Below are 24964 nucleotides of genomic sequence, written 5' to 3'. Positions count from 1 at the left end.
GGTAGCAGGGGCAGATCTAGGATTTATAAAATGGGGGGGGGGGGGGGGCTAACTCAAGGTACTAATCTCTTGAGTGAAGGTGTGCAAAGTGAACTAGGGGGGTCTGGGGGCATCCCCCCCAGGAAAATTTTGAAATATAGATGCTAAAATACTGCAATGGAGACATTTCCACATAAAATTCATATTTCTGCCTGTAGATATTTATATACTGCCTTTAGATACATATGGCTCTCTGCAGCATTTGCATGCTAATGGAAATGATTGGGTAGGTTCAGACAACCAAGCACATGATACACTCTATCACAATTGAATGCATGTATGATAATGTGAAAAATAGAAAATTTTGAAATTTGAATGATACGAGATTGAATCTGAGAGCATTTTCAATGGAAATTGTGTACCTGAATTAAACACACCGGTACCAGTAATAACTACACGAGTAGATGAACAACCCTTTTAAACAGACTAATGCACTTTATTGTACATATAGGAGCAGGCAGATTTGGAAAAATCCATCAACAGAACCAACTATTATGCTTACACTGAATGTTCTATTAGAGTAGTTAGGTGACTGTTCTATTAGAGTATCTCGATCTTGTACACCTCCAATGCTGATCCGGGTCCTTGTTGCATAACATTTAGCATAAATCCACTAATAATGCCTTAGAAAGATATTTATAAGATTGTTTATGAGTTTTTGCATTATTAGTGATCATATAATCAAAATTTCATTATAATCCTCAGCATATTGATCAAGTAAAGTCTAAAAGTGAAGGGGAGGCTTCAGCCCCCAAAGCCCACCTCCTAGATCTGCCCCTGGGTAGAGCCCTTACTTGGTGCTAAAAAGTTGTTTCAGAAAAGAAAATTGTGTTGTAGATTCTGTTTAGTGCCTATTAATTACACATGTCACTCCATAATTAAGCCATGAGGATATCCAAGCAAGTGTCTTTGGTGTTGCAACCGATGTTCCAGGTTAGTTGCATGTATGTTTAATTTAAGGTTAAGTTCAGTGCCTGCTTGTTCTTTTACAGGTCTCACTTAACCTTGTGTCGTTATGTAGACATCTGAACATTGTGCAAGCTGTGTGGAACAACCCCAACTCATATACACAATCATTGGCAAACCACGAACCACATTCCAGCAATTTGTTACAAACTTTGTTGCACCATGGTGTGTGCATAATGATCGATTAATGAAAGCCGCAACACAAGCTCCACGGTGCATTAATGGAAATAAATAAGTTCCACCTGACTGACAATTATCACGTGACCTATTTAGGGGATATCCTTTGGAAAGTTCCTGCACAGTAACACTTCAAGTGAAAAGTGAACACACTTGATACGCGATTTATATTATTATTGATGGCAGTCCATGTCTTGAGAGGGAAGTATAATATTATTAAACACTAAAATACATTAAAGTACGAGTACCGCATTGTAGAGCGATAACCAAGAACAAGTTCCACTCGACTGACAATGATCACGTGGCCTATTTAGGGGAAATCTCTTGGAAATTCCCTGTAATACCTCAAGTGAATACATGTGCTATGCAGTTTACATTAATTATTGATGGCAGTCAATGTCTTGAGAGGACTGAATACTACTAAATATTTGTTATATTGTAACTGGATTTCAAGGGAGTGGCGAAGAGTACTTTAACTGATTAGATACGTACAGCACTTGAAGAAGTTGAATGGATATTAAAGAGTCGCGAGAATACTGATGTACTCAGCTCTTTGTGGAGGTTCAGTAACGAAAAGAGGAGTGGAGGTTCAGTAATGAAATGAGGAGTGGAGGTTCAGTAATGAAAGGAGGAGTGAAAAAAATGAGGTTAGTGTACAAAGTGCCACATCTATTCGCACGCGTGTAGCTATGCGATTAGTTTTTAGACTGTCAGACATCTGCACTGACTAGTGCAAATTCACTGGGACAAAGCTGGAAACTTCTGTGATGGTACCAACTTGAGTAGCAGCAAATATCAATATTATCCCACTTGAAATTATCTCATGGATGGATTGTCAACAAGGTGTACTCATACAGACCAAACAGCTTTCAGTATTGTCACTGTAGTGCCAATTTAGAAGTCCCGGAACTGTAGGTGGAAGAAGTAAGGTAATGTACATGATGCTTGTACAAAAAAATACTCTTTCACATTACATACTGGTCTTTATGTACAGTGAAACTTGTCTAATCAGGACACTGTGTAGTAAGGTCACTGCTGGGCCAACTTGTGAATCCTCAAACGTGTTACCTCAAGGGTGTAATGAATTTTCAGCTCCTCAAATTTTGTATTACCTAAAGAGTGTGATGAATTTTCAGTTCCCCAAATCTGTTATTTACGTAAAAAATGACAGATTTTTAGCTGTATTGTATTTAATGCCCTGTCAATTTTACAGGTACAGGGTACTCGGTCATAGCATGTGGTTCTCTTACTAGCAGTGCTACATACATAACTTGGCTAGAGCTCTAAACTTGGCAACTAAGATCTAGGTTCGGGGTAATGTTATGTGTGTTCTTTCGTTCTCAATTGTCAAGTGTACGTGGACTGTACACCAAGTGTACATGGACTGTAGTGACATCAAGGACGTTGTGGATCTTCAGGTCAGTGGGTGTGTACTAAGAAAGTTTTGAATTACCTCAAGGGTGTGATGGATTTTCAGATCCCCAAATCTGTCATTTGCATTAAAAAGCGACAGATTTTTAGCTGTATTGTATTTAATTCCCTGTGGATTTTACAGGTACAGGGTACTTGGTCATAGCATGCGGTTCTCTCACTACATACGTAACTGGGCAACTAAGATCAAGATTCGAGGGAGTAAGTTTATATAGACAGAGGAATTATATAACGTTATGCGTGTTCTTTAGTTCTCAATTGTCAAGTGTGCGTGGACGATGAGGCCTGGTAAGATCTTGGCATTATATCTCAGTTGATTATAGTCTTCTGAATTTCCAGAATGAGGCATACAGTTGTGATGGGACTAACTATCCCATTTTATTGTCAGAATTTTATTGTTAATGTCACAAGCAATTAATGTGATATATTTTGTTATGTAACATGTGTATTAATTAAGTGACATGCATGATGAAAGCAGCAATGGGAGTGACTACTGGCTGTTAGGGTGGGTAATGCTATATAACAAGCTGGTTTGAGCACCACTGGAACACACAAGTTATTTTAATACACCATGTGTGGTGTGGCAACAAGAATTATGCTTGGAACACCTTCTCTAGTGATGCTACGTTCTAAATGGAGTTTAAAAGATTTCTGCTTAAAACACCTTCCCTAGGGAACTTACAGTTCTACACGCTTTTACAACTTGTTTATCAGACATTAGGGCTTGTGTTCACATCATGTCTTTAAAAGTTATTGTAGGGATTAGAGGTTTGATCGAAGAAAACACACGTATGAACAAACCAGGATTAGATAATGTCAGTGCTAGATGGACTGTACAGACATGGGTAAGTTGACTGGTATAAGGTGACGCTAGGTGTAACACAAGGTTGAGAAATAAAGCTAAATATGTATAAATACGCGTTTAATACCGGTCCCAAGAAAACTACTACTACTACTACGAAAAAAGATTTTTTTTTATTATGTAATGCAATACAAACCTATTGAGAGATGTTGCATAATCCAGGGCTAATAATGCAAAACCGTCCCTACACGTAAATAAATCACAATAGTGGCCATGCGTCTTTTAATTGGGCGTGCGCTTTGTAGTTCCTTGGCCGTGCACCTCACTACCGTGAGTCTTGATATATAATAGTGAACTATCAATTATCAATAAAATTAATTTTTTTAAATGTTACTTAACAGTATAGTTTGTGTATACCTTCCTAGAAACACTTACGATTTATTCAATTCTATATAAATACAGAATACCACACTAGAATACAACAATGTATTACCTGCAATGACAGATACATTGATACTTTGCTCAACCAGTACATCTTCAATGGCAGCACGACAGGTGTAAATACCACTGTCCCCTGCTGTAGGATTAGCAATTATTAAGCTATGATTGAGTAGTGGCGGAAAAAATGAGATGTCATTTCTCTGCATCACATCTGCTCCATTGTGAGTCCACAATAAAACAATTTCCATTATAGATGGAGTACATGATAAGGTAACTGTGTCTCCTTCCAGTAGAGTGACTGATGCAAATGGTCTTGTAAGATTTAAAACTAGAGCAAAACAATTAAAATTATCAATTTAGTGCTATTCTTCATCACTTAAACACATAATATACATATGTATGTATCTCTGATACCTTCAGTTTTCTCTATGTCTAAGGTAACCATGACTTCCAAAGTCCCTGTATAATAAACTACATTTTAATGTTTGGATTATCATATCAAAAGCTTAATAATTATGCATCATACAGTATGATAGTAACTGTATAGTAGGGACCACAAAGGAGTAGGCATGGCCCACGGAATAATATCACCCAAAAACCAGCCTCAATTTTCCCTGACGACGATGAGGCAGTATTGGTTAGGTAAAACTAAGCCCAAAAAGCTTTCAGATTAACCCGAAACGCTTTCAACAAGTTTGTACTGAATTAAAAAATAATTTATTTAACGGAATTTTCTACTGACTGAGTAAGTAACTGACTGACTGATTCCTTCAGACAAGTGTAACTTGATAACGGCTAAGACTACGGGCTTGATTTTTTTCACTGTTCGATGTCGCTTCGGCCCGACTGGTGCCTTTTGACATACCGCAGTATGTACAATGCATTCTTCATGGACTTACCAGTGTCCTCCTTTGTGTCCCATTCATCTTTGCTGACAGCGAAAGTGTCGATTTGGTGTTAGCAAGTGATGGCTTTCCTTTGTAATGGAAATCGCCCGTATTTTTCGTAGTGGCTATTTTGATTGCAGAGGTGCTTTTCGAACAGTTCTTGATTCGTACTGCTCTGTAACAGGTAGACAACGAAGCGTAATCAGTGGATACTTCACTTTTCAGACGATAATGTAAATTGGATGATGTACTATCATTTTGCCATTCTAATCAAGTTGATGTTATGGCTCTTTCTGAAACATGGTTGGATGACACTGTCACAGATTTGGAAGTATGCCCTTGTCATCATGATTTATCTATTGTCCAACGAGATCAGAATCGCAGAGGTGGTGGTGTTGCCATGTTTCTCTCCAATCAAGTTCGTTATTGTGTTCATCAAGAGTTCTCAGAAGGTCATATTGAATCTTTGTGGATAGAATTATTTCCAAACACCAAAAGAGCTGTTTTGTTATGTTGTGTTTATAGGTCACCTTCTGACTACCATTTTTATGACCATTTAATTATGAAATGTGAAAAGGCACTACTATACTCATGTCAGAAGCTCATTATCATGGGTGATCTCAACTCAGACATGTCTCAGGTTTCATCTCAGCTTACTAAATCACTATTATCATTCATGAACCAGTTTCATCTTTGTGAGTTGGTTCAATCACCAACTCGTGTTACGGCTACCACCAGCTCACAATTGGATTTAATACTAACTAACATTTCTAGTTCCTTTCAGAATACAGTTACTATACCTTGCAGTGTTAGTGATCATCATATAGTTCTTACTTACTTTTGTGCAAGGGGAATCAGTCGTTTGTCTGGCCACAAAGTTGTGTATTCGAGGAGATACAGTAAATTAGACACATCTTTACTTGAAAGAGCCTTGCTGGATGGTGTATGGACAGAGATTTTTGATCAGTATGATATGAATGTTTCTACAGAGGTTTTCACTATTATTATGAATTATTTGCTAGATACTTTGGCTCCACGGAAGAGAGTCAGAATCAAACAACCTTGTACTCCTTGAAGCAGAGATTCTGAGATTGCTGCAGCCAGGCGTCAACGAAATTGGCTTCATCGTAAAGCATTAAAATCAGGATCAGTGGAAGATTGGGCTGTCTACAAAAGAAGTCATAATAAGGTTACTACTATGGTGCGTTTAGCTAGACAGCAGTATTTTTCTGACCTTGCTACAAATTTAACTCATAATTCTTGTAAATTTTGGAGGAGTTTCCAACATTTATCTCCCCGTCAAAAGGCACATGTCACTAACCTTGATGTTTCATGTGATACAATTAACCAACATTTTCTTACTGTTGCAGGAAAGACTGTTGCTGACCTGCCATCTTCCTCTATTTCTTCATTGTCTTATATAGATTGTGTAGATGTACCAGATTTTTCTCTATCTGAAGTTCATGTGGATGATGTTTTTCAGCACATTCAAGCTTTAGATATTCATAAAGCTGTAGGGATTGATGAGATCCCAACAAGGTTTGTTAAAGCTGCTCCTTATGGTATGGCTGTGATTTTAACTACACTAATTAAAATGAGTATTTTGATGTGTACTTTTCCTGATTTGTGGAAAACTGCTATTGTCACTCCAGTTCAAAAATCCAAACAAGACAATTCTTTGAGTAATTTTTGGCCTATCTCCGTCTTACCTGTTGCTTCAAAGATTTTAGAGCGACTTGTTTTTGATGCAATGGTTGGTCATTTACTCAAATATGAACTTCTTTCTACAGAACAATCTGGTTTTCGTCCTGGGAACTCTACACAGGATGTTTTGTTATGTGTTACTGATTCATGGCTCAAGGCAATAGATGATGGAAAGTATGTTGGTGCAGTGTTTCTTGATTTAGCTAAAGCTTTTGACTGTGTTGACCATGAGATATTGCTTAAGAAGTTGACATGCTATGGTGTTAGGGGAGATGCTCTCAAGTGGATGCAAAGTTTTTTGTATGGCAGATTTCAGCGGGTTTCCCTCATGGTACTTTGTCAGCTAAGGGTGAGGTTAAAGTTGGTGTGCCTCAAGGCTCTATTCTTGGCCCGTTGCTATTTTCCATTTATGTTAATGATCTTCCAACTGCCATTACTGTTGTTGATGTCAATTTATATGCTGATGATACAGAGCTGCATTATTGTCTTAGTGACTTCAGACAATTGGAGTGCATTCTACAGCATGCTGTTACGCAACTTTTTATATGGTTGGTTGCCAACAAGTTGAAACTGAGTGTTCCAAAGTCCTCGTCTATGCTCATTGGGACCTGACAGCGTATTTCTGGGAAAACCCTACACCTATCACTTGACAGTTTACCACTACAACAGGTTTCTACTGTGCGATATTTAGGAGTTTACATTGACCAACATTTAACTTGGCACCAACATGTGGAGTATGTTTTATGGAGGGTTCGTGGCAAATTATATTCAATCAATCGCCTTAAGCCACTCACTCCTACTGTGATGAAATTATTATATCAGGCCCATGTTTTACCTATAATTGACTATTGTGATTTTGTATGGGTACCTACTAATGTTGGTCATCTTAAGAGACTGGAAAGACTTCACTCACGGTTTTCATCATATGACTCTGCCAGATCTTCTGCATTTAATCTTACTTTAGTTGAACGTCGCAGATTTCATACTGCCATACAAGTATACAAGATCTTAAAAAGGCTATCACCCTCCTACTTACTTACCACATTCAGGTCTGCTTTATCCATCACAGGTCATGCAGGGCGCAATGTCCATCGTTTGTATGTACCTGCTGTGCGATTAAACTATGGCAAACGAAGTCTATATTATCGTGGCACAACTATATGGAACAGCCTGCCTACCTCAATCACCGAGATGAACTCATTAAATAGCTTTAAGCTAGCTTATTTAAGTCATATTTAGTTAATTGCGTGTATATATGTACCTATATTGTTTTGTATGCTTGTTCAGGGCACAGCTGAAAAACAGCTTTTGCTGATGCTGTCTCCCTGTTTAAATAACATTAAAAATAATAATAATAATAATTAATACTGGGACGCGCGGCACCATTTCTTTCGGTGTGCGTGGATTGCAGTGGTGCTATTCTTGATCCGAAATTTCGAGTAACGGATTGAACTTAGCTGACAACGAAGCGTAATAGATACTTCACTTTTGGACATTAATTAATATAACTGGGGCACGCGGCGCCATTCAGATGCGGTATGCGTGGGTTCACCAGTCATAATCAAGACACACGGTAGTGTATCGTGCGGCACAAGAAGCCGGCGCGCAACACCGTGAGTATATTATATATATATATATATTTTTTTTTTTTTAAAGAAAGAAGAACCGGCCCAAGTTGGCACTCCCATCCACCACACTCTACTCTATGCTAAGATGTTCTATAAAATGGGTTTAGCCTATTCCTACACCTACAGAGCTACTGAAACAGAACCTACAGAACACAGAACCTACAGAACCATGAGTATATTGACAGGAAGAAATAAAACGCAATTTTCGCACTTGCGTAGCTCTGTGCTGCCTTGATGAAACAAGACAATTTTTACTGTGGACACGCCCTCCAACTTCAGCACTGCACATTCCAAATTTGAGCGAAATCGTTTCAAGCGTTCCCGAGATATGTGACTTCAAAAATTAGCTTAGCTTCTACGTTTTTTTCTTCTTGTTTTTCTTCCTTATTTCGCACACTTACAAAAACTGCTATAAAATGCGAACGCCATATCCGATTGCCTTCAAATTTTGCACACAGAAAGGGGGTATTAAGGCGCATCTCGGTACCACATTTGGCTCAAATACGATAAACAGGCAAAGAGTTATGAGCGATTATTCACGAAAAATAACACCAATATGTTGTCACGCCTACAGGGTAAACTGCGTATGGGAAGAAGCTGAAAATCGGTGGGTGAATAGGTTAACTATTGAACCTCAATCCTTTTGTGTTTTGAAAGCAATCGAGCTAAAACCAGGAAGATACAACGAAAAAACCAACAGTGTGTAACAATTACGCAATCGAGATTAGCTAATGAAAAACGACTACTTGTCACGCCTATCAGATAAACAGCATGGGGTAATGCTTTGAAAATAGTTGTACAGATGGAATAATCATCTTAGAAAAGCTCTTCAATGGTGTAGAAGAATCAGACTTAAAGCCACGGAGTTATAACACGAAATCCAACTTGGTGCAGCAAGTGCGAGATCGATATACTCTAATAGAGCAGTCATCCTAATAGAGCAGTCACCCTGAAGAGAATTCAAGAGATCAGCTAGAAACAAGTAACCTGTATAGAGATCAGCTATAAACAATTCACGCTGTAGAGAGATCAGCTAGAAGAAGTTACCTTGTAGGGAGTTCATGCAACTATGGAAAGAGATAGTTCAGCTAAAAGAAATCACCTTGTAGAGTTCAGCTACAAAGAAATCGCCCTGTAGAGAGATTAATAGAAGAAGTTACCTTGCAGAGAGTTCAGCTACAAAAAAACCATCATGTAGAGAATTCAGCTACAAACAAATCTCCCTGTAGAGAGATCAGCTAGAAGAAGTTACCTTGTAGAGAGTTCAGCTACAAAGAAACCATAATGTAGAGAATTCAGCGGCAAACAAATCACCTGTAGAGAGTTCAGCTACAGACAAATCTCCCTGTAGAGAGATCAGCTAGAAGAAGTTATCTTGTAGAGAGCTCAGCTACAAACAAATCACCCTGTAGAAAGATCAGCTAGAAGAAGTCACCTTGTAGAGAGTTCAGTTACAAAGAAACCACCATGTAGAGAGTTCAGCTATAAACTAGTGACCTTGTAAAGACATCAGCTAGAAGAAGTTACCTTGTAGAGAGTTCAGCTACAAAGAAACCATTCTGTAAAGAGCTCAGCTACAAACAAATCACCCTGTAGAGAGTTCAGTTAGAAGAAGTTATCTTGTAGAGAGTTCAGCTACAAAGAAACCATCATGTAGAGAGTTCAGCTGCAAACAAATCACCTGTAGAGAGTTCAGCTACAAACAAATCTCCCTGTAGAGAGATCAGCTAGAAGAAATTACCTTGTAGAGAGTTCAGCTACAAAGAAACCACCATGTAGAGTGTTCAGCTGCAAAGAAATCACCCTGTAGAAAATTCAGCCACCAACAAATTGCCCTGTAGAAAGATCAGTTAGAAGAAATTACCTTGTAGAGAGTTCAGCTACAAACAAATCACCCTGTAGAGAGATCAGCTAGAAGAAGTTACCTTGTAGATAGTTCAGCTACAAACAAATCACCCTGTAGAGAGATCAGCTAGAAGAAATTACCTTGTAGATCATTCAGCTCCAAACAATTCACCCTGTAGAGAGAGCAGTTAGAAGAAGTCACCTGGTAGAGTGTTCAGTTACAAAGTACATCTGCTTCATCTTTTCTTCTTCATGTGGTAAAGAAAAAAGATAGGTTTAAAAAGTCCCAAAGCTGGCCTATTTGGGGTATACAAATACAAAAAGAAATGAAATCTAATCCAAAACAGCCAAGCTGTAAAAAAAGTGTGCAGCCCTCAAAAAGGCTATGGTGAAAAAAGATGTGAAATCCAAGTTGGCGGCCAAGAAATGGCTGTGATGGTAGGTTAATGGTAAAAATTTTAATAACAATAATTCAGGTGAATTTTGTGCCAAGACCAAGCAGCACCAAATTCACCTGAATTGTCGTTATCAAAATTTTTACCATTAACCTACCATCGCAGCCATTTCTCGGCCGCCATCTTGGATTTCACATCTTTTTTCACCACAGCCTTTTTGAGGGCTGCACACTTTTTTTACAGCTTGGCTGTTTTGGATTAGATAATTATTTACAAAAAAAAGTTTTTAAACAAGTACACAGAAAGATTTGGAATTTTCAACTAGAGTAGGGACCATAGCATATCAATAAAAAGTACTGAAACAAGCTGGAGTAGTGCACGATATTACATCACAGTAAAACAATAAGAAGTGTTATATCCATACTGTGCATCTCCATTATGGTATCTTGAGCACAGTAGAGATATAACACTTCTTATTGTTTTACTGTGATTTAATATATACTCCAGCTTGTTTCAGTACTTTTTATTGATATGCTATGGCCCCTACTCTAGTTGAAAATTCAAAATTTTTCTGTGTACTTGTATAAATAGAAACATACCTGATGTTATTGTGTAAGTGCCAACACTACTTCTCTGTACTGGTGGAAATGTGTAATGGTACAACTGAAAGTTAACAGGATCTTGTTCAAGTCCATCCACATTTACTACATCACTACTATTATTAGTATGAGTGAACACTAAAGAGTTAGTGACATTATCCTGTTGAGATCTTGTACCATCAGAATCAATGGCAATGATAATACTGATGACTGGACTACTACCCAGTGGTGCTAGTATGGTTTGGTTGGTTATCAATAAGTAGAAAGGATTTTCTGAAATAAAATTGCAGTGATTTACACTTCAGAAATAAAGTTTAAGCAACCTTACCTTTAGTAACGAACACATCATTATACAAATATTTGTAATGCAGGTAGTCACATCTTATACATGATGTAAAATTATCACTTGGATTTAGTAATGCTATTGAAGATGATATATTAGATGTGCTTGTAAATTGGGTCTCAACAGTTCCAGTGTGGTTGATCATTATCCATTCAACAACATCTAACATATCATCAGATGTACATGTTAGAGTCAATGTGTCATTGGTGGTAAAATCATTAACTATTGTCTGATTTGTGACATTTTCTCCATTGCTGATGACAACAGGACCTGATATATATTATAAATTACATGTGACCAGATGTTATGAAACCAACCCAAATTGCACATCAGGCAAAATCAAACTAACACCATTAGGGGGTAGCTACACTGCCATATTAATTTTCAGGTGCCTTATCTGGGTAGTGTTGCAAGCTTGAATGACAATTTCTGGACCCAGCTGGATTCCATCCATTTTGAACGCTGCCCCACCACTCTCCACTCCTTTGTGAGCACCCGTATTGGTAACACACTTGTCAGATTTCCTATCTTATTTGACAGAAAACTTGACAAGCAGCTACAGATGCTCTGAAAGGTACTGTGATAAATTGATGTATCATCTCTGGTGTAAACTTTCATACGCATGGTCACTACCCTTTGCAATTTATTTATATTTTCTGTTTATCTCAAAACTGCTGATGTATGATTTGGATTGGTTTCCAAAATCCTGTCACATATATAGTGTACATATATACATGTGCATTTTGTAAAGGCATGCAAAAGAGCAATAGTCCAACTAGTTAAATAAGGTTAGATAAACACATGTGTGCATAAAATAATATTACTTGCCGAGTCAACACATAGTTGATGCAAAAGGGTAGGCAGGTACTACAATTCAAGGTAGACAGAAAGGGGTGAGCATTAGACACAAATGCATGCACCAGTAGAGAGCACATAGATGGGGAATCAACACCACATGAAAAGTTAGAAAACGTCCTTGCCAAAAGTTTACCCCACAGGTTTAGGAGACCATATTTAAAATATGTGACAGAATTTTTAATCGTTAATTAAAAAGATGATACATGTTTGATCAGGGGAGGATATGTACCCACACTTGATCTCATGAAGTAGACTTGAGCTCCAATTTCCCCCATTCCACAAGTAGTGGTCATGTTGGGAGAACTGTGGAACCCTGCACAACCTATCAAAACAACCACCATCGGTTGACAAGAGAACATGTGCCATATAGCAAATTAATGGTGGTTGCATTATAACACAGGCAAATAGCTACAAGTATAGGTTTCAACAATAGTCAATCACTAAAACTATAATATGTAGTTTGTCGTATATAAACATGTGTCTGAATGACTGCAAGAACATTTTAACAGTCACTTCACACCATGCTTACAAATCCTTCTAAATGGGACCCAGAAACCTCAGGCCTCCACACACTCACCATATAATCCAGCTACCTATCAACATAGGATTAATAAAGAGGATCGAGGATGTGCTAGCCAGAAAGCCTCATATGCAACAACAATGTGATGTGATGTGAGTAACCTTCTACATAACACACTTTGGGTTCTTGTAAGTGACACAGTACAATCAGATGAACAGTATGATGCTTTGTGTCAGCTTCCATAGATCATAGACAATACTTCCAAAAATCACTGTATGATTTACACTGTGACAATCCAAGATTGACCACTTCAACTCCTCAGTGCCATAGGAAATGACATATGTCCAGCCAAGGACATTCTACCTTTATTTAGTGACAAGGGGTAACCATACAACTTATTATTCATCTTCAAGGATGGAAAGAGCCTTACTCAGCAGTGCTTTAGCATATTCACAGCCTGTTGCAAAAACTATATTTAGACCACTGGAGACACAACACCTATAGTTTTCATATACGGTAGCAACCTCTGCAGGGCAAGCTGGGATGCTAGACTTGTGCATACGGATGATATAGTGATGAATGCCAGCTGCACAAAGGTGTGCAGTGTGCAAAAATACGAAAATGTGGTGTGCTTAATTAAATACAATTACAATAAACGACTGGGTAGCCTCGTAAACTGTTGTTAGGTTATTTGGTCGATTGATTCAGCTGTTCCACTGTACCATACATCACTATAATGCATATGAGTTGTATTTATTGCAAGATATCAGGATGCTTGTTTGGGTCTACATGGTATTATGTATGTGCAGCATGCAATATGGTGCATTATGTGTGTTTAGAGGTATTCTGCAGTATATAAAAGGGGACCTTGCTCTAGCTAGCAAAAGAATCTAAGAAAAGCTACAAGCATTGCAGAATTAGGACACAGTGGATGGCTACATGTGTACAACAACCAGACCACCTGTGCACAGGTATTTACTGACTGACCCCTGTGCACAGGTGTCAGCAACCATAGAGATGCTGGTAGAAATATGACTATATCTTGTCACCCCCAAGGACCTAATACTAATTTGTGTTTAAAGGTGCAAGGCCAACCACAATGCTACTCTATTCTCCATAAAGTGGAGTACAGAAGCAATGTGTCTCAATTACAGTAGGATTTCACCCAGAAATGTTTTTCTGTCCAAACAAATGCTTGAAGTATCAAAGCACTTTATACATAGCAAAATAAACCAATTGTGTGGTTTACATCCATTTGGCCATAAAACTTAATAAGTATTGCAATATGAAGGTCTGCTATGGCAGTTGAGGTGCCCTGTACTTACCAAGATCTCTGCAACATGAAGAGTGTAGGAAGGCAAAAAGAATCGGGTGTGGAGAGGTTCAAGTTGGGAAACAGAGTAAGTTGAACACAGTTAAACATTACATAAAATATTACGTACTTCCTGTTGGAATAATCAATATATCACTGATAGACGGCCCACTTCCATTAACAGTTGAAGCTGATATCTGTAATGTATAACACAAACTTCATTAATTACCCATATCTTTACAAATAAATATACAGGTAATGCACAGCATTATCATGCAATGTTATAAGTTTACATATATAGCTTATTAACTGTACCTTGAAAGTATAGACAGAGTTAGACACAAATAATGTGTTCAAATCAGTTATTTTTGTGTCAGTGATGCGAGAAGAGAAAGCAACGTTAAATGGACCAAACGATTCTGTAATAGTTTCTCCATCCTGTAAACCAAAATATTATCGTCAAGGTGTGTTGAATACTTGTATGCAAATCTATGTTATAACTATATAGAATAAAGATGCAACAACCTTCATAATTATTGTAAGTACTACTATGACACATATACAATCACTTGTATGCACATTATAATATTCAGTTATACAGAAGATAATTAATCAATTATCTCACTGTTGTCCAATTCGCACCATGGTGGATTGTAACAACATTCCCATGTTGATACATACTCATTATTGGATACTCACTGACTGCAGCTTCAGTCTTGTTCCATTGTAAGTAACATTATACAATAAGATAACTCCATTAGGCGAACTGGGTGGTAACCATGTCAACCTCACAGTGGTGTAGTTGAGTACTTGTACGGTAAAGTTTTCAGGAGGTCCAGGAACTATGTATATAACAGTTAAGACATTGTCAAGAGATGGTAACTCACAGTCTTCAAATGTTCTCACTACAACTGGAGATGAGGTAGCATTATCACTAGTACCAACTGATGTGTATGCTGATATGGTGACTGATATGTTACCATACTTCCTTAATCCTAAAGCAGTCAATGAACAGATAAATAATTAAATAACTAAATATTATGCTAAAATGTTTATACTAATTTATATAATTGTGACCCAGTTTGACAAAACCAGTCTTACAGCTTTTCCAATCAGCACAATTTGATGAATCATCACTTTTCTTGTAAATAAGGTAAAGACTTAAAAAAAGCTTTGCCAGTTTGGAGCTGTTGCATAGCATAATAATGTGGTAAAATTTCAAGTGGATACATTAAAAGTATGGGAAGTTATGAGTTATCAAACTTGGATATCTGGAAAGGCTATAAGATTTGTTTTGTCTAACCAGGTCACAATTATGTTTTGATTAGTTAATGCTCAGTGCTCAGTTCTTATACAGTGGAATTCCATGAAAATTACTGGATGCAATCATAATCAACAATGGTAGACAGTAGGATACTACACAGATTCAAAATAAGGTTTGCGTTTGTTCAGTTTGGTGTGCTATAATTACTAAATTCTTCTACCAGTATACATAGCAAAATGTGTGACAAACAAAGTAATGGTTACTGGTACACCCATACAAGTGATAAAAAAATGAGCCTAAAAACCATATAGTTAAGGTTACTGTATATTACATGCATGAGCATGAGAGATGGATCATTTCAACAACTGTGTTGTCAGGGGAGTAGGAAGCATGGGTGCCATGGGTGCTTGAGCACCCATAAAATATTTCCAGTGGCATAACTAACGGGTGTCAGCACACTGTACTATATATTACTGAAATGATCGAGATACTCTAATAGAGCAGTCAATGACTCTAATAAAGCAGTCACAGTATTCATTCAGAGAAGTAGTGTAGTCAACTATGATGTACAGTGTAGTTATAAATATCGATTTTGATTATTAGCAATAGAATATGCAGCCACTGCTATCAGCGCAAGAGCTTTTTTTTTGGTATTCAGCAAATCAGCTTTACCACTGGACATCATTTGCAATTGTAAAGCAACTGCTATACTTAAACTATACCAACTTTACATAGTTGCATGGAAACATATGTATACCTTTTATGGTGGCTGTGGTATCATCAACAATGGTTAAATTAGTGATGTTGTTTTCTTGAAGATCAACAACCACTACATCATAAGATATGATCATTCCATTTTGATCAGTGATAATAGGTGGTCTCCAACTAATAGACACTGCAGTAGAGTTGATCACAGCAACATCAACACCTTGTGGTGGAGCTGATGGAACTACATAAATATAAATGCAATCATGCCATTTTATCTACTAATGGACTGTGACCGGACCTGCAAAAATAGGGCATGTGAGCACAAACTACATCCTGCTACACACCATCTCATATCTCAGTGCTGGGATAGAATATTTTCGTTCTGTGACTTGTATTTTTAAAGTCAACTAAGTGTTTGATAAGTGCTGAAAATGTCATGGTAAAGCAATAATGGAATACAAAGTTATGATGCATCAAAGTTTGAAAAAGTAGGCAATTTTTTATGTGCCCACATGCCCTATTTTCACAGGCCCAGTCACTATTTTAAAGTGAACAAGAAAATCTTCTGTATTTTTAAGTTTTCATTATTTTGCTGTTTGCTGTAGTACTTATTCATAGAAATTGTTCCAGTCTCACAGATTTTGCTATCACAACAATAATATGTTTTATGCTGGAACAATTAACGATGTTTGCAAATATTTGGACCCTGCATGTATCTACCATACATTGTACATAGATAGTTTAAAAATATTAGTAGGGATCATAGAATAAAAAAGAAGAAACAAGGATGGTTGCCTATACATGCAGCTTACTAGTGAACATTTATCCCTATTTTAGTCATGGTTATACTATTGAAAAGTGTGTGTGGTTCCGCTGGCAGCATGCCTATACTGTATGTTGCGGGGATCAGGTCACCACTGGGTCTGGGATTTTTCTGCATTCTTCACATTTCAGCTACATGTTTCTGACTCCCTGTATTCACAGGCTTTAAGCATTCTCACAGGTCCCTAGTAGGATAGCATTCGCAGAATAAAACTATTTGCTGGTGAGAAGTCGATTTTTAAGTACACGTTGAATGCAGAGAATATCTCAGATCCCGGTTGTTGTGGCTCCTCTGGCTCATGCCTAGACTGCATGTTGTGGGGGATCAAGTCACCACTGGGTCTGGGATTTGTTTTCAGCATTCTTCATGTTTCAACTACAGTACATGTTTCTGACTCCCTGTATTTACAGGCTTTAAGCCTTCTCACAGGTCTCTAGTGGGACAGCATTCACAGAAATGTTATTATGACTGAAGTAAGAATTAAATAAATGTGCACTAGTATAGCTTCAAATGTGGTTACCGTACCTCTATATTTGCAAATTTTTAAGTCCTAATTTTTCCTGCACTAGTGCATATATGAATGCTAGAAATGAGCATTATTAAAGTCATAATTGTTCCTACAAAATGAATGCTAGAAATGAGGATTCAAATTATTTGAATAAAAACTGGTAATAATTGGAATGTTTCTGACAATTAAAACCCCTGCACAGTTAAAGTTTTTAATTTCTTGCACCTAAGGATAAAGACCTATTGCTTGTAAGAAGTCTACCCACTTGATGGAATACGTACTCCTTGATACAGACAGTGAAAAGAGTATGAACAATAGTGTAGTATAATATGCTAGCCCACGTAGCTCTTCTGGCTTCACCTGCACCTGACTGTAGGAACCAGGTTGTTATAAAGGTATCAAGCAGTACGGTAGTACTGTTCAACCCCAAAGTGACATGTGCTACTTTAAAAAATACTAACTATAACAAGTTGATGTTATGCTACTTCTAAAAACCAGGCACCCATGCAATTAATACTATCCCATTCTAACTAAATAGGCAATTAATCAACCATGTAAGTAGTTTAGTCCAGGTTTAAACGAAGGTTAAACAGGTTTAACTGAAGGCTCAGTGGCTGAAAACTTGAGGTTACTGGTCTGCAAACTTGGAACCACTCCCAAAACAGGTTTAACAGGTTTGCATTGCCAACTCTCTCAATGTGAATTTTGGCGCTAAGTGGTGTAGTGTTCGACCTGTCACTCGTGTGATTTCTTGTTTTAGTGTTAATTAGGCAGTCTAGAGCGATGCCCTCTTTGGATACTCCAGCCTCACTCCTGTCAGAGAGAAACCAGGACCCGCCGCCCTGACTACAGCTTCTAAAGCAATGACACACAAAGATGCCAACAGGATAGCAACCCTTCTATCGTGCAGTCTTTTTTATCGTCCCACCAATAGCAAGAACAGAACCCACTGTCCTCAGGTGGAGCTTTGTCTATGTCCGCGTCCTCAAGTGGAGCTTCATCCTCCTATGCATCCTTCAACACCACCACCACTATGACCAGTGAGTAGTTTCATTTGGTGGTTGATTTGAGGATAATTATTAGGCTGATATGTATACCATGGCGATGACCACTCAGGGGTGGCACTTGTCTCCTCCCCAGTCACCCCCACAGTCAGAAGCCATTAGTTTAATGCTTGGCTTATTCACTGGCCCACCAGGGTACCCTTGGAATAATATTACTCCATTTACAAGGGAAAGGCTGTTATAGTCCTTCACTGGATAAACAGAGGTTCAGTTGAATACGCGAATACATACAAGATCAAAGTAGAGCCATTTTCTGCCCTATTAAACAGTGATGGAGGAAACAAGCTGCCGCCCTTCTCCCCTAGCACCATAGTATATGGATTAATTGTTTTCTTGTCAATGAAATGGCTGAAGCCCAGTAGCCACTCACCCTAGGACGAATAGCAGCCAAAGCAAGGTATCAGTTTAGCTTGGTGATAGGGGTGTAGGCATGCCTGGCAATGCACCACCCTCATGCAGTGGACCTAGAATGTTAACACTTATGGCCTCATGTCTTGCCTCCTAGGGCGTTAGCTGGCCTCAGGAAACAGTCTGGCATATGCTAATTGAATTGGTGGCAGCTGTCCACATATTAGGCTGGTGGGTGGCCCCACTCAGGGGTCATATCCAGATACTAATGTTATTAGCTGACATTGCTGACCATAATGAGACAGAATAACATACTGGCTTGCTTAAACAAGAGTGCCCAATGTATATGTACCATTACCTGTAAGATGCAGCATATTCAACGTACTAACTGTTATCGGATGCAGCAGGTTCAACATTTATATGTTGTTAACCAGTATTTAGATACAACGTGTCCAACTTATGGGAGCTAACTGCTAATGGATGCAGCGTGACCACCTTATATCTGCTAACTGCTATTGGATGCAGTGCATCCAACTTATATGTGCTACTAACTGCTATTGGATGCAGCGTGTCCAACTTTTATGTGCTACTAACTGCTATTGGATGCAGCGTGTCCAACTTGTATGTGCTACTAACTGTCATTGGATGCAGCGTGTCCACCATATATCTGCTAACTGCTATTGGATGCAGTGTGTCCAACTTATATGCACTACTAACTACTATTGGATGCAGCATGTCCAACTTACATGTGCCACTAACTGCTATTGGATGCAGTGTGTCCAACTTATATGTGCTGCTAACCGTTATCAGATGCAGCATGTCCAACTTACATGCACTACTAACTGCTATTGGATGCAGTGTGTCCAACTTATTTATATATACTGATATTAGATGCAGCATGTCTGACTTAAGGGTGCTGCTAACTGCGGGTGGATGCAGCATGTACAACTTACAGGTGCTACTAGTTGCTGGTGGATGCAGCATGTCCAGCTTGTAGATGCTACTAACTGTTATTGGGTTCAGCCTGTAAACTTACCTTGCATGTGCTAACTGCTATTGGATACAGCAGGTCCAGCTTATATCTGCTAACTGCCATAGGATAAAGTGTGTCCAACAAACATCTGCTAATAAGTGCGGATGTAGTGCGTCTATCTGGTGCATGTGAATATCACCTATTGGATGTATATAGTGTGTCCAACATACACACCTACCACCTTTGGATGTGTAGTGTGGCCAACTTAGAGGCCACTATCTGGATGTTGGATACAAGTTACAATTCTCATGTGTGTCCATCTGCCACTGGTGGCCTTTGGTCTCCTTCAGCCTATGACCTAGTCATACTCTACTGCATTGTGCAACAAACAACAGCAAGGTGTCACTCAAGGCCAGGCAAACTTAAACGAAAGAAAATAGGTAATTTTTAAATCCCACTCCTTCAATAAGGATGTTGCACAACGCAGTAAGGTATCCCAACAACATGCCTTATGAGTGTCATCGCTTTTGCAGGTTCCCTGACAAGATTCCAGCTGCCTCCCCTTCCAGTGAACCCATCTTTATCCCAGTCACATTTACTGTGGTACCCTCCAGCCATCTCATTGGAGTCCTTTGCCAATAACCTTCCGTCAACATCATCATCGACATCCATGATAGTGGCAGATGGAATCCCGCCGATCCCCACAAAATTGATTGAAAAGATATGACAATGGGAGTTTATTGACCTATCCAAGCTGAGCCTTCCACACCTGAATGTTTATCGGTGCTGATAAATAGACAGTTGGTGATGATTGAACCCAGTCCTCATGCTCACCATGGCAAGCACACAATTTCAGATATATTGTCATGGATGGAGGCTTTCTCCAAATACCTAGCAGTACTAGTGTCAACCAAAGCCACATCAAGAGAGGAAGCAGCAGGCCTGGTAGCTCACATGTACCAGGGAGTAAGGCTATCTCTGGCCAGAGGTTTCAAGTGGCTGAAATATGACACTGAATTTCAAGAATTGACTTCAGAAAAACATGCCAGGCAGTGGCGGGACATGAGCATGCAAATTTATGGCACATGGTTACCCCAAGTATGTGACACAGGCCTGGAGGGCTCATCTTTTGCAGAGGGCTCTAAAACAGATCAAGGCAGCCGCCCAGGGAAGAATCCAGAGGCTTTCAAGAGATGGGACAACAGCATGTATTTCAAACCTTGCAAATGTACCCATATGTGTTCTGTTTGTAATGGGTCACACAAAAAAATAAACTGCCCCAAAACTCAAGAGAATGTGACTTATCCTCCTAAGGGACCATCCGGTTCAGGAATGATTACTGGATCACAGATTTTATCTTGCAAACTAGTTAAGTGATAAACATTTCTGTTTATATGCAATTGAATTTTGTTTTGATAATGGTCTCTGCTTGGCCCCCAAAAATTTTTTCAGCTGTGGCTGACGCCCTCCAGTAATTCACTTGGGTATTCATTACTGATGCCCTCCAGTAATTCACTTGGGTATTCAATACTTGAATGACTTTATCCTAGTTGCAAGTGAATACCAGGCTGCAGTATCTCAAAAGGACACCCTGGTGAGTGTGTTCTCAAGACTGGGGTCCCCCTAGAGGAGTCCAAACTTGAGGTTCCTTCCACATGCCTAACATTGTTAGGTACAGAAGTGGACACTGTTGCACTTCAGCTACGCCTTGCAAGGGAAAAACTAAGTAAGTTAAAGTACCAGCTAAAAAGGGCCATCTGCCACCGGTCAGTCCCCAAAGTAGAATAAGAAAGCCTGACTGGACTACTGCAGTTTGCAACAAATGTAGTCAGACTAGGCAGGCAGTTTCTAAGGAGGTCGTATGCTCTCCAGGCAGTAGGGAGCCAACCAGACCACCTTGTAAGACTCAGCCTCCCTACCTAAGCAGATGTCCTTTGGTGGTTCATATTTGTAAAACAGTGGAATGGTATCACATTGTTATGGGACCTTGGCCTTCAGGAACCAAGCATCAAAGTCCACTCGGATGCTTCTGGCTCATGGGGCTGTGAGGCATACTCCCAATCTAACTGGTTTCAGCTGCAGTGGACTTCCAGGCTAACTCTCTCTCAATCGCAGTGAAGGAGTTGATTCTGGTAGTCATAGTAGCAGCCACACCTGGCCGCAACTGGAGTGGCCAAATAATAGAGTTTATGGTATACAATGCAACAATAGTGGTGGTACTAATGCCACCTTCAGTAGTGACTGCCATTTAATGCATCTTATCAGGCTACTATTGTTTTTCATAACAAAATTTAACTGTTGGTTTGTGGCGTCACACATTCAAGGGATAAAGAATGTGGCTGCAGATGCACTGTCGAGGAATTAACTGTCTGTGTTTTTCACTCAGGTTTCTCAAGCAGACCACCAACCCACGTAAATACCTCCTCCACTAGTGTCTCTCCTATCACAGGACATCACCTGGACCTGAAAGAGTTGGATCAGACAGTTCAACACTATTTTACTGCAGGTTTAACCCCTTCCTCACACAAAACATACCGAGCAGCTGAACACCATTACATAGAATCTTGCAGCAGCTTTGCCCTGACTCCCTTGCCTACTTCAGAGGAGCTGCTGTGTTACTTTTCAGCCTGTTTAGGTCAACAGGGCTTGGCACACACAACTATAAGGACATACCTGTCAGGGTTGAGACAACTGCAGATAGCTCAATGGGTAAGTGACCCTAACATCGACAAAATTCCCTGATCCTAAGAGGAATTAAGACAGAATTCGGAAAGCAGGAAAATCCTTCTCGTTCCTGCCTACCTATCACCCCAAGAAAGTTAAGAATAGCCTGGGTTGGAAAAGTCCTCATTCAAGTCGACTATGCTATGGGCAGTCTGCCTGACTACATTTTTCTCCTTTTGCCACTCTGGAGAAGTCACAGTGGAGACAGAGGGACAATATGATCCTAACACCCACCTTTCCTTTAGTGATGTGGCTACTAATAACCCCTCAGATCCTACAGTGATATCACTTAATATCAAGCTCTCCAAAATGGATCAGGGCAGAGTGGGTTGTCAAGTAGTATTGGGAAAACTAATGATGACCTGTGCCCAGTTATGGCCCTATTAGAGTACCTGGCCAGGAGTGGGGCCAGGAGTGGGGGTCACCCAGGATCTCTCTTTCAATGGCAAGATGGGACTCCCTTATCTAAAGCCAAGTTTGTAGAAGCAGTCCGGCAAGGTTTATCTGCAGCCAACCTTCCAGCTCAGCAGCATGCAGGCCATAGCTTTAGAATTTGAGCCGCAACAATCACTGCTATGATGGGATTACAGGATTCAGCCATTCAGATGTTGGGTCATTGGAAGAGTGATTGTTATCAGCTCTACATAAGATCAAGTCCACGGCACCTGGCCTCTCTCTCCTCATCTTTGTCAAGAAGCACAATCTATCATTCATTACTTCTTGCACTCCCAATTTATGCAACACTGCTCATGTTACTTATCAATCCTTTATAGTCAGCTTATTGTTATGAAATGCAATGTATTGCTTATGCAGGTGTATGGGCTTCGAGTGCTGGCCTGAAATCGCTGCCCCATGTAAAAATAACATTTAGGTAGCTTTAATGGGTTGTTAAGGCATAAGGTATGTCTTTCCCAAATGTAGCCTGGTATGTGAGGGGACTCACAGAGTTTAAAGCTAAACAAAAATAAAACACTTACCAGCCTACAACTAGGCTACAGCACAATGGCCTATACACCCAATTTCTTACTTTAGATATCCTTGATGGTTTTCCATGTTCCACTTGTTGACAACCTCCACTGACCAGAGCCGTAACAAGTTAATCCAGGTTTAAACAAAGGTTAAACAGTTTAACTGGAGGCTCAGTACATGCCGGCTGAAGACTTGATGTTACTGGTCTGCAGACTTGGAACCACTCCCAAAACAGGCTTAACTGGTTTGCATTGCCAACTCTCTTATTGTGAATTTTGGTGCTAAGTGGTGCAGTGTTTGACCGGGCAAATGAAAGCATTGGAAATTTAAACTGGAATAGAAAGTGGAATGGAAAGTGGAAATGGTCAAATCATCATATAAATGTATGCTAGAGTAAAACCCTTGTTTAGTGGCCACCTTTTAAAGACCACCTAAGTGTGGACAAAGATATGACATTAACATGAGTCATGAAATGCATGTTTGAAGCTTACCAAGTAATATTACCATGTAAAGAGGTGGTCTTTATTAAAAGTGACTACAAAGTGGTCCTTAGCCATCTTTGAGATCTAATTACAATGTGGTCTTTGCTCAGAGGTGGCCACTAAACAAGGGTTTTACTCTAGGGTACATTATAATAATTTGACTATTTCTGTTTTACATTTCCACTTTCCGCTTCTGGTTTCCATTTCCACTGTTTCCATTACCCTGTTCGACTTGTCACTTATGCGAGTTCTTGTTTTCTCACCCAGGAACCCTTTCCCTTTCTCTCCATCAGACAAGATTGCTCCACTGTCTTGGCTGATGTGAAATGGGCAAGTGCTGTAGCATTTACCTCCAGGTTTGGAAAGCTCTGTAATAAAGATGGGGTTGTTAAAGCATAAGGTTTATCTTTCCCAAAATGTAGCCTGGTATATGAGGGGACTCACAGAACCTAAAGCTAAACAAAAAAAAACACCTACCAGCCTACAACTAGGCTAGAGCACAATGGCCCATACACCCAATTTCTTACTTTAGATATCTTTGATGGTTCCAGTCAGTAACAACCTACGCTGACCAGAGCTATAACAAGTTAATTGATATTCATGCTATTGCTATTGTTAGAAAATTAGATTTGTAAATACTGTATTTCAGTGTATTTCATAATTCGTGAATTATTTTGTAATTCCGTAATTACGTTGCTATGCATTGCAGGAAGCACAACTATAGAGCATTTTCATTACTTTAACAACCATTTTCATGGGCCATAATATGATATTGTTGAACAATTTTGTACACAGCGGGCCTATGGACAAGTTGAAATTAGCCAATCTACGTAAACCACTAACAACTAACAGTCCTAGCTGTGGTGGATGGGCTTGGCATTGGGTAAGAATTAACATAATATATAAATGCATGGTAACCTGTAAAGTGGTTGGAAATTTCCTCATAGAATGCTCAGTATTAATGTTCATAAATATCACCAAAATACAGTGAAATAAATGAAAAATTACAGCACCAATTTTGGTCACCAAGGAATGGAACAGCTCTACAACAAACCACTGTAAACAAATCACTCAAATTAGACACAGAAGTACCTTTACAACAGTTTTATAGCGTGTCTATCATTTTTTCTCATGCAAATTGTTTAGAGAAAGCT

The 24964-nt window shown here is 39.1% G+C and overlaps 2 protein-coding genes across 2 annotated transcripts in view; one reads left to right on the top strand and one right to left on the bottom strand.

The window, feature by feature from the left end:
- Positions 1-24964, top strand: part of LOC136254643 (uncharacterized) — a 217115-nt gene that overhangs the window by 48025 nt on the left and 144126 nt on the right. The window lies entirely within an intron of this gene.
- LOC136254618 (uncharacterized) overlaps positions 1-24964 on the bottom strand; it is a 248088-nt gene that overhangs the window by 81562 nt on the left and 141562 nt on the right. The window contains exons 28-36 of the mRNA XM_066047362.1: positions 15969-16160; positions 14835-14942; positions 14647-14789; positions 14263-14385; positions 14078-14144; positions 11243-11527; positions 10915-11187; positions 4271-4315; positions 3909-4184 (exon numbers count right to left, since the gene is read on the bottom strand). Of these exons, the coding sequence (XP_065903434.1) occupies positions 3909-4184; positions 4271-4315; positions 10915-11187; positions 11243-11527; positions 14078-14144; positions 14263-14385; positions 14647-14789; positions 14835-14942; positions 15969-16160 (1512 nt within the window). The remainder of the gene's footprint in view (positions 1-3908; positions 4185-4270; positions 4316-10914; positions 11188-11242; positions 11528-14077; positions 14145-14262; positions 14386-14646; positions 14790-14834; positions 14943-15968; positions 16161-24964) is intronic.

Source organism: Dysidea avara, chromosome 4, assembly GCF_963678975.1.
Source record: "Dysidea avara chromosome 4, odDysAvar1.4, whole genome shotgun sequence".
NCBI lineage: Eukaryota > Metazoa > Porifera > Demospongiae > Dictyoceratida > Dysideidae > Dysidea > Dysidea avara.
This window is presented reverse-complemented; position numbering and strand designations above follow the sequence as displayed.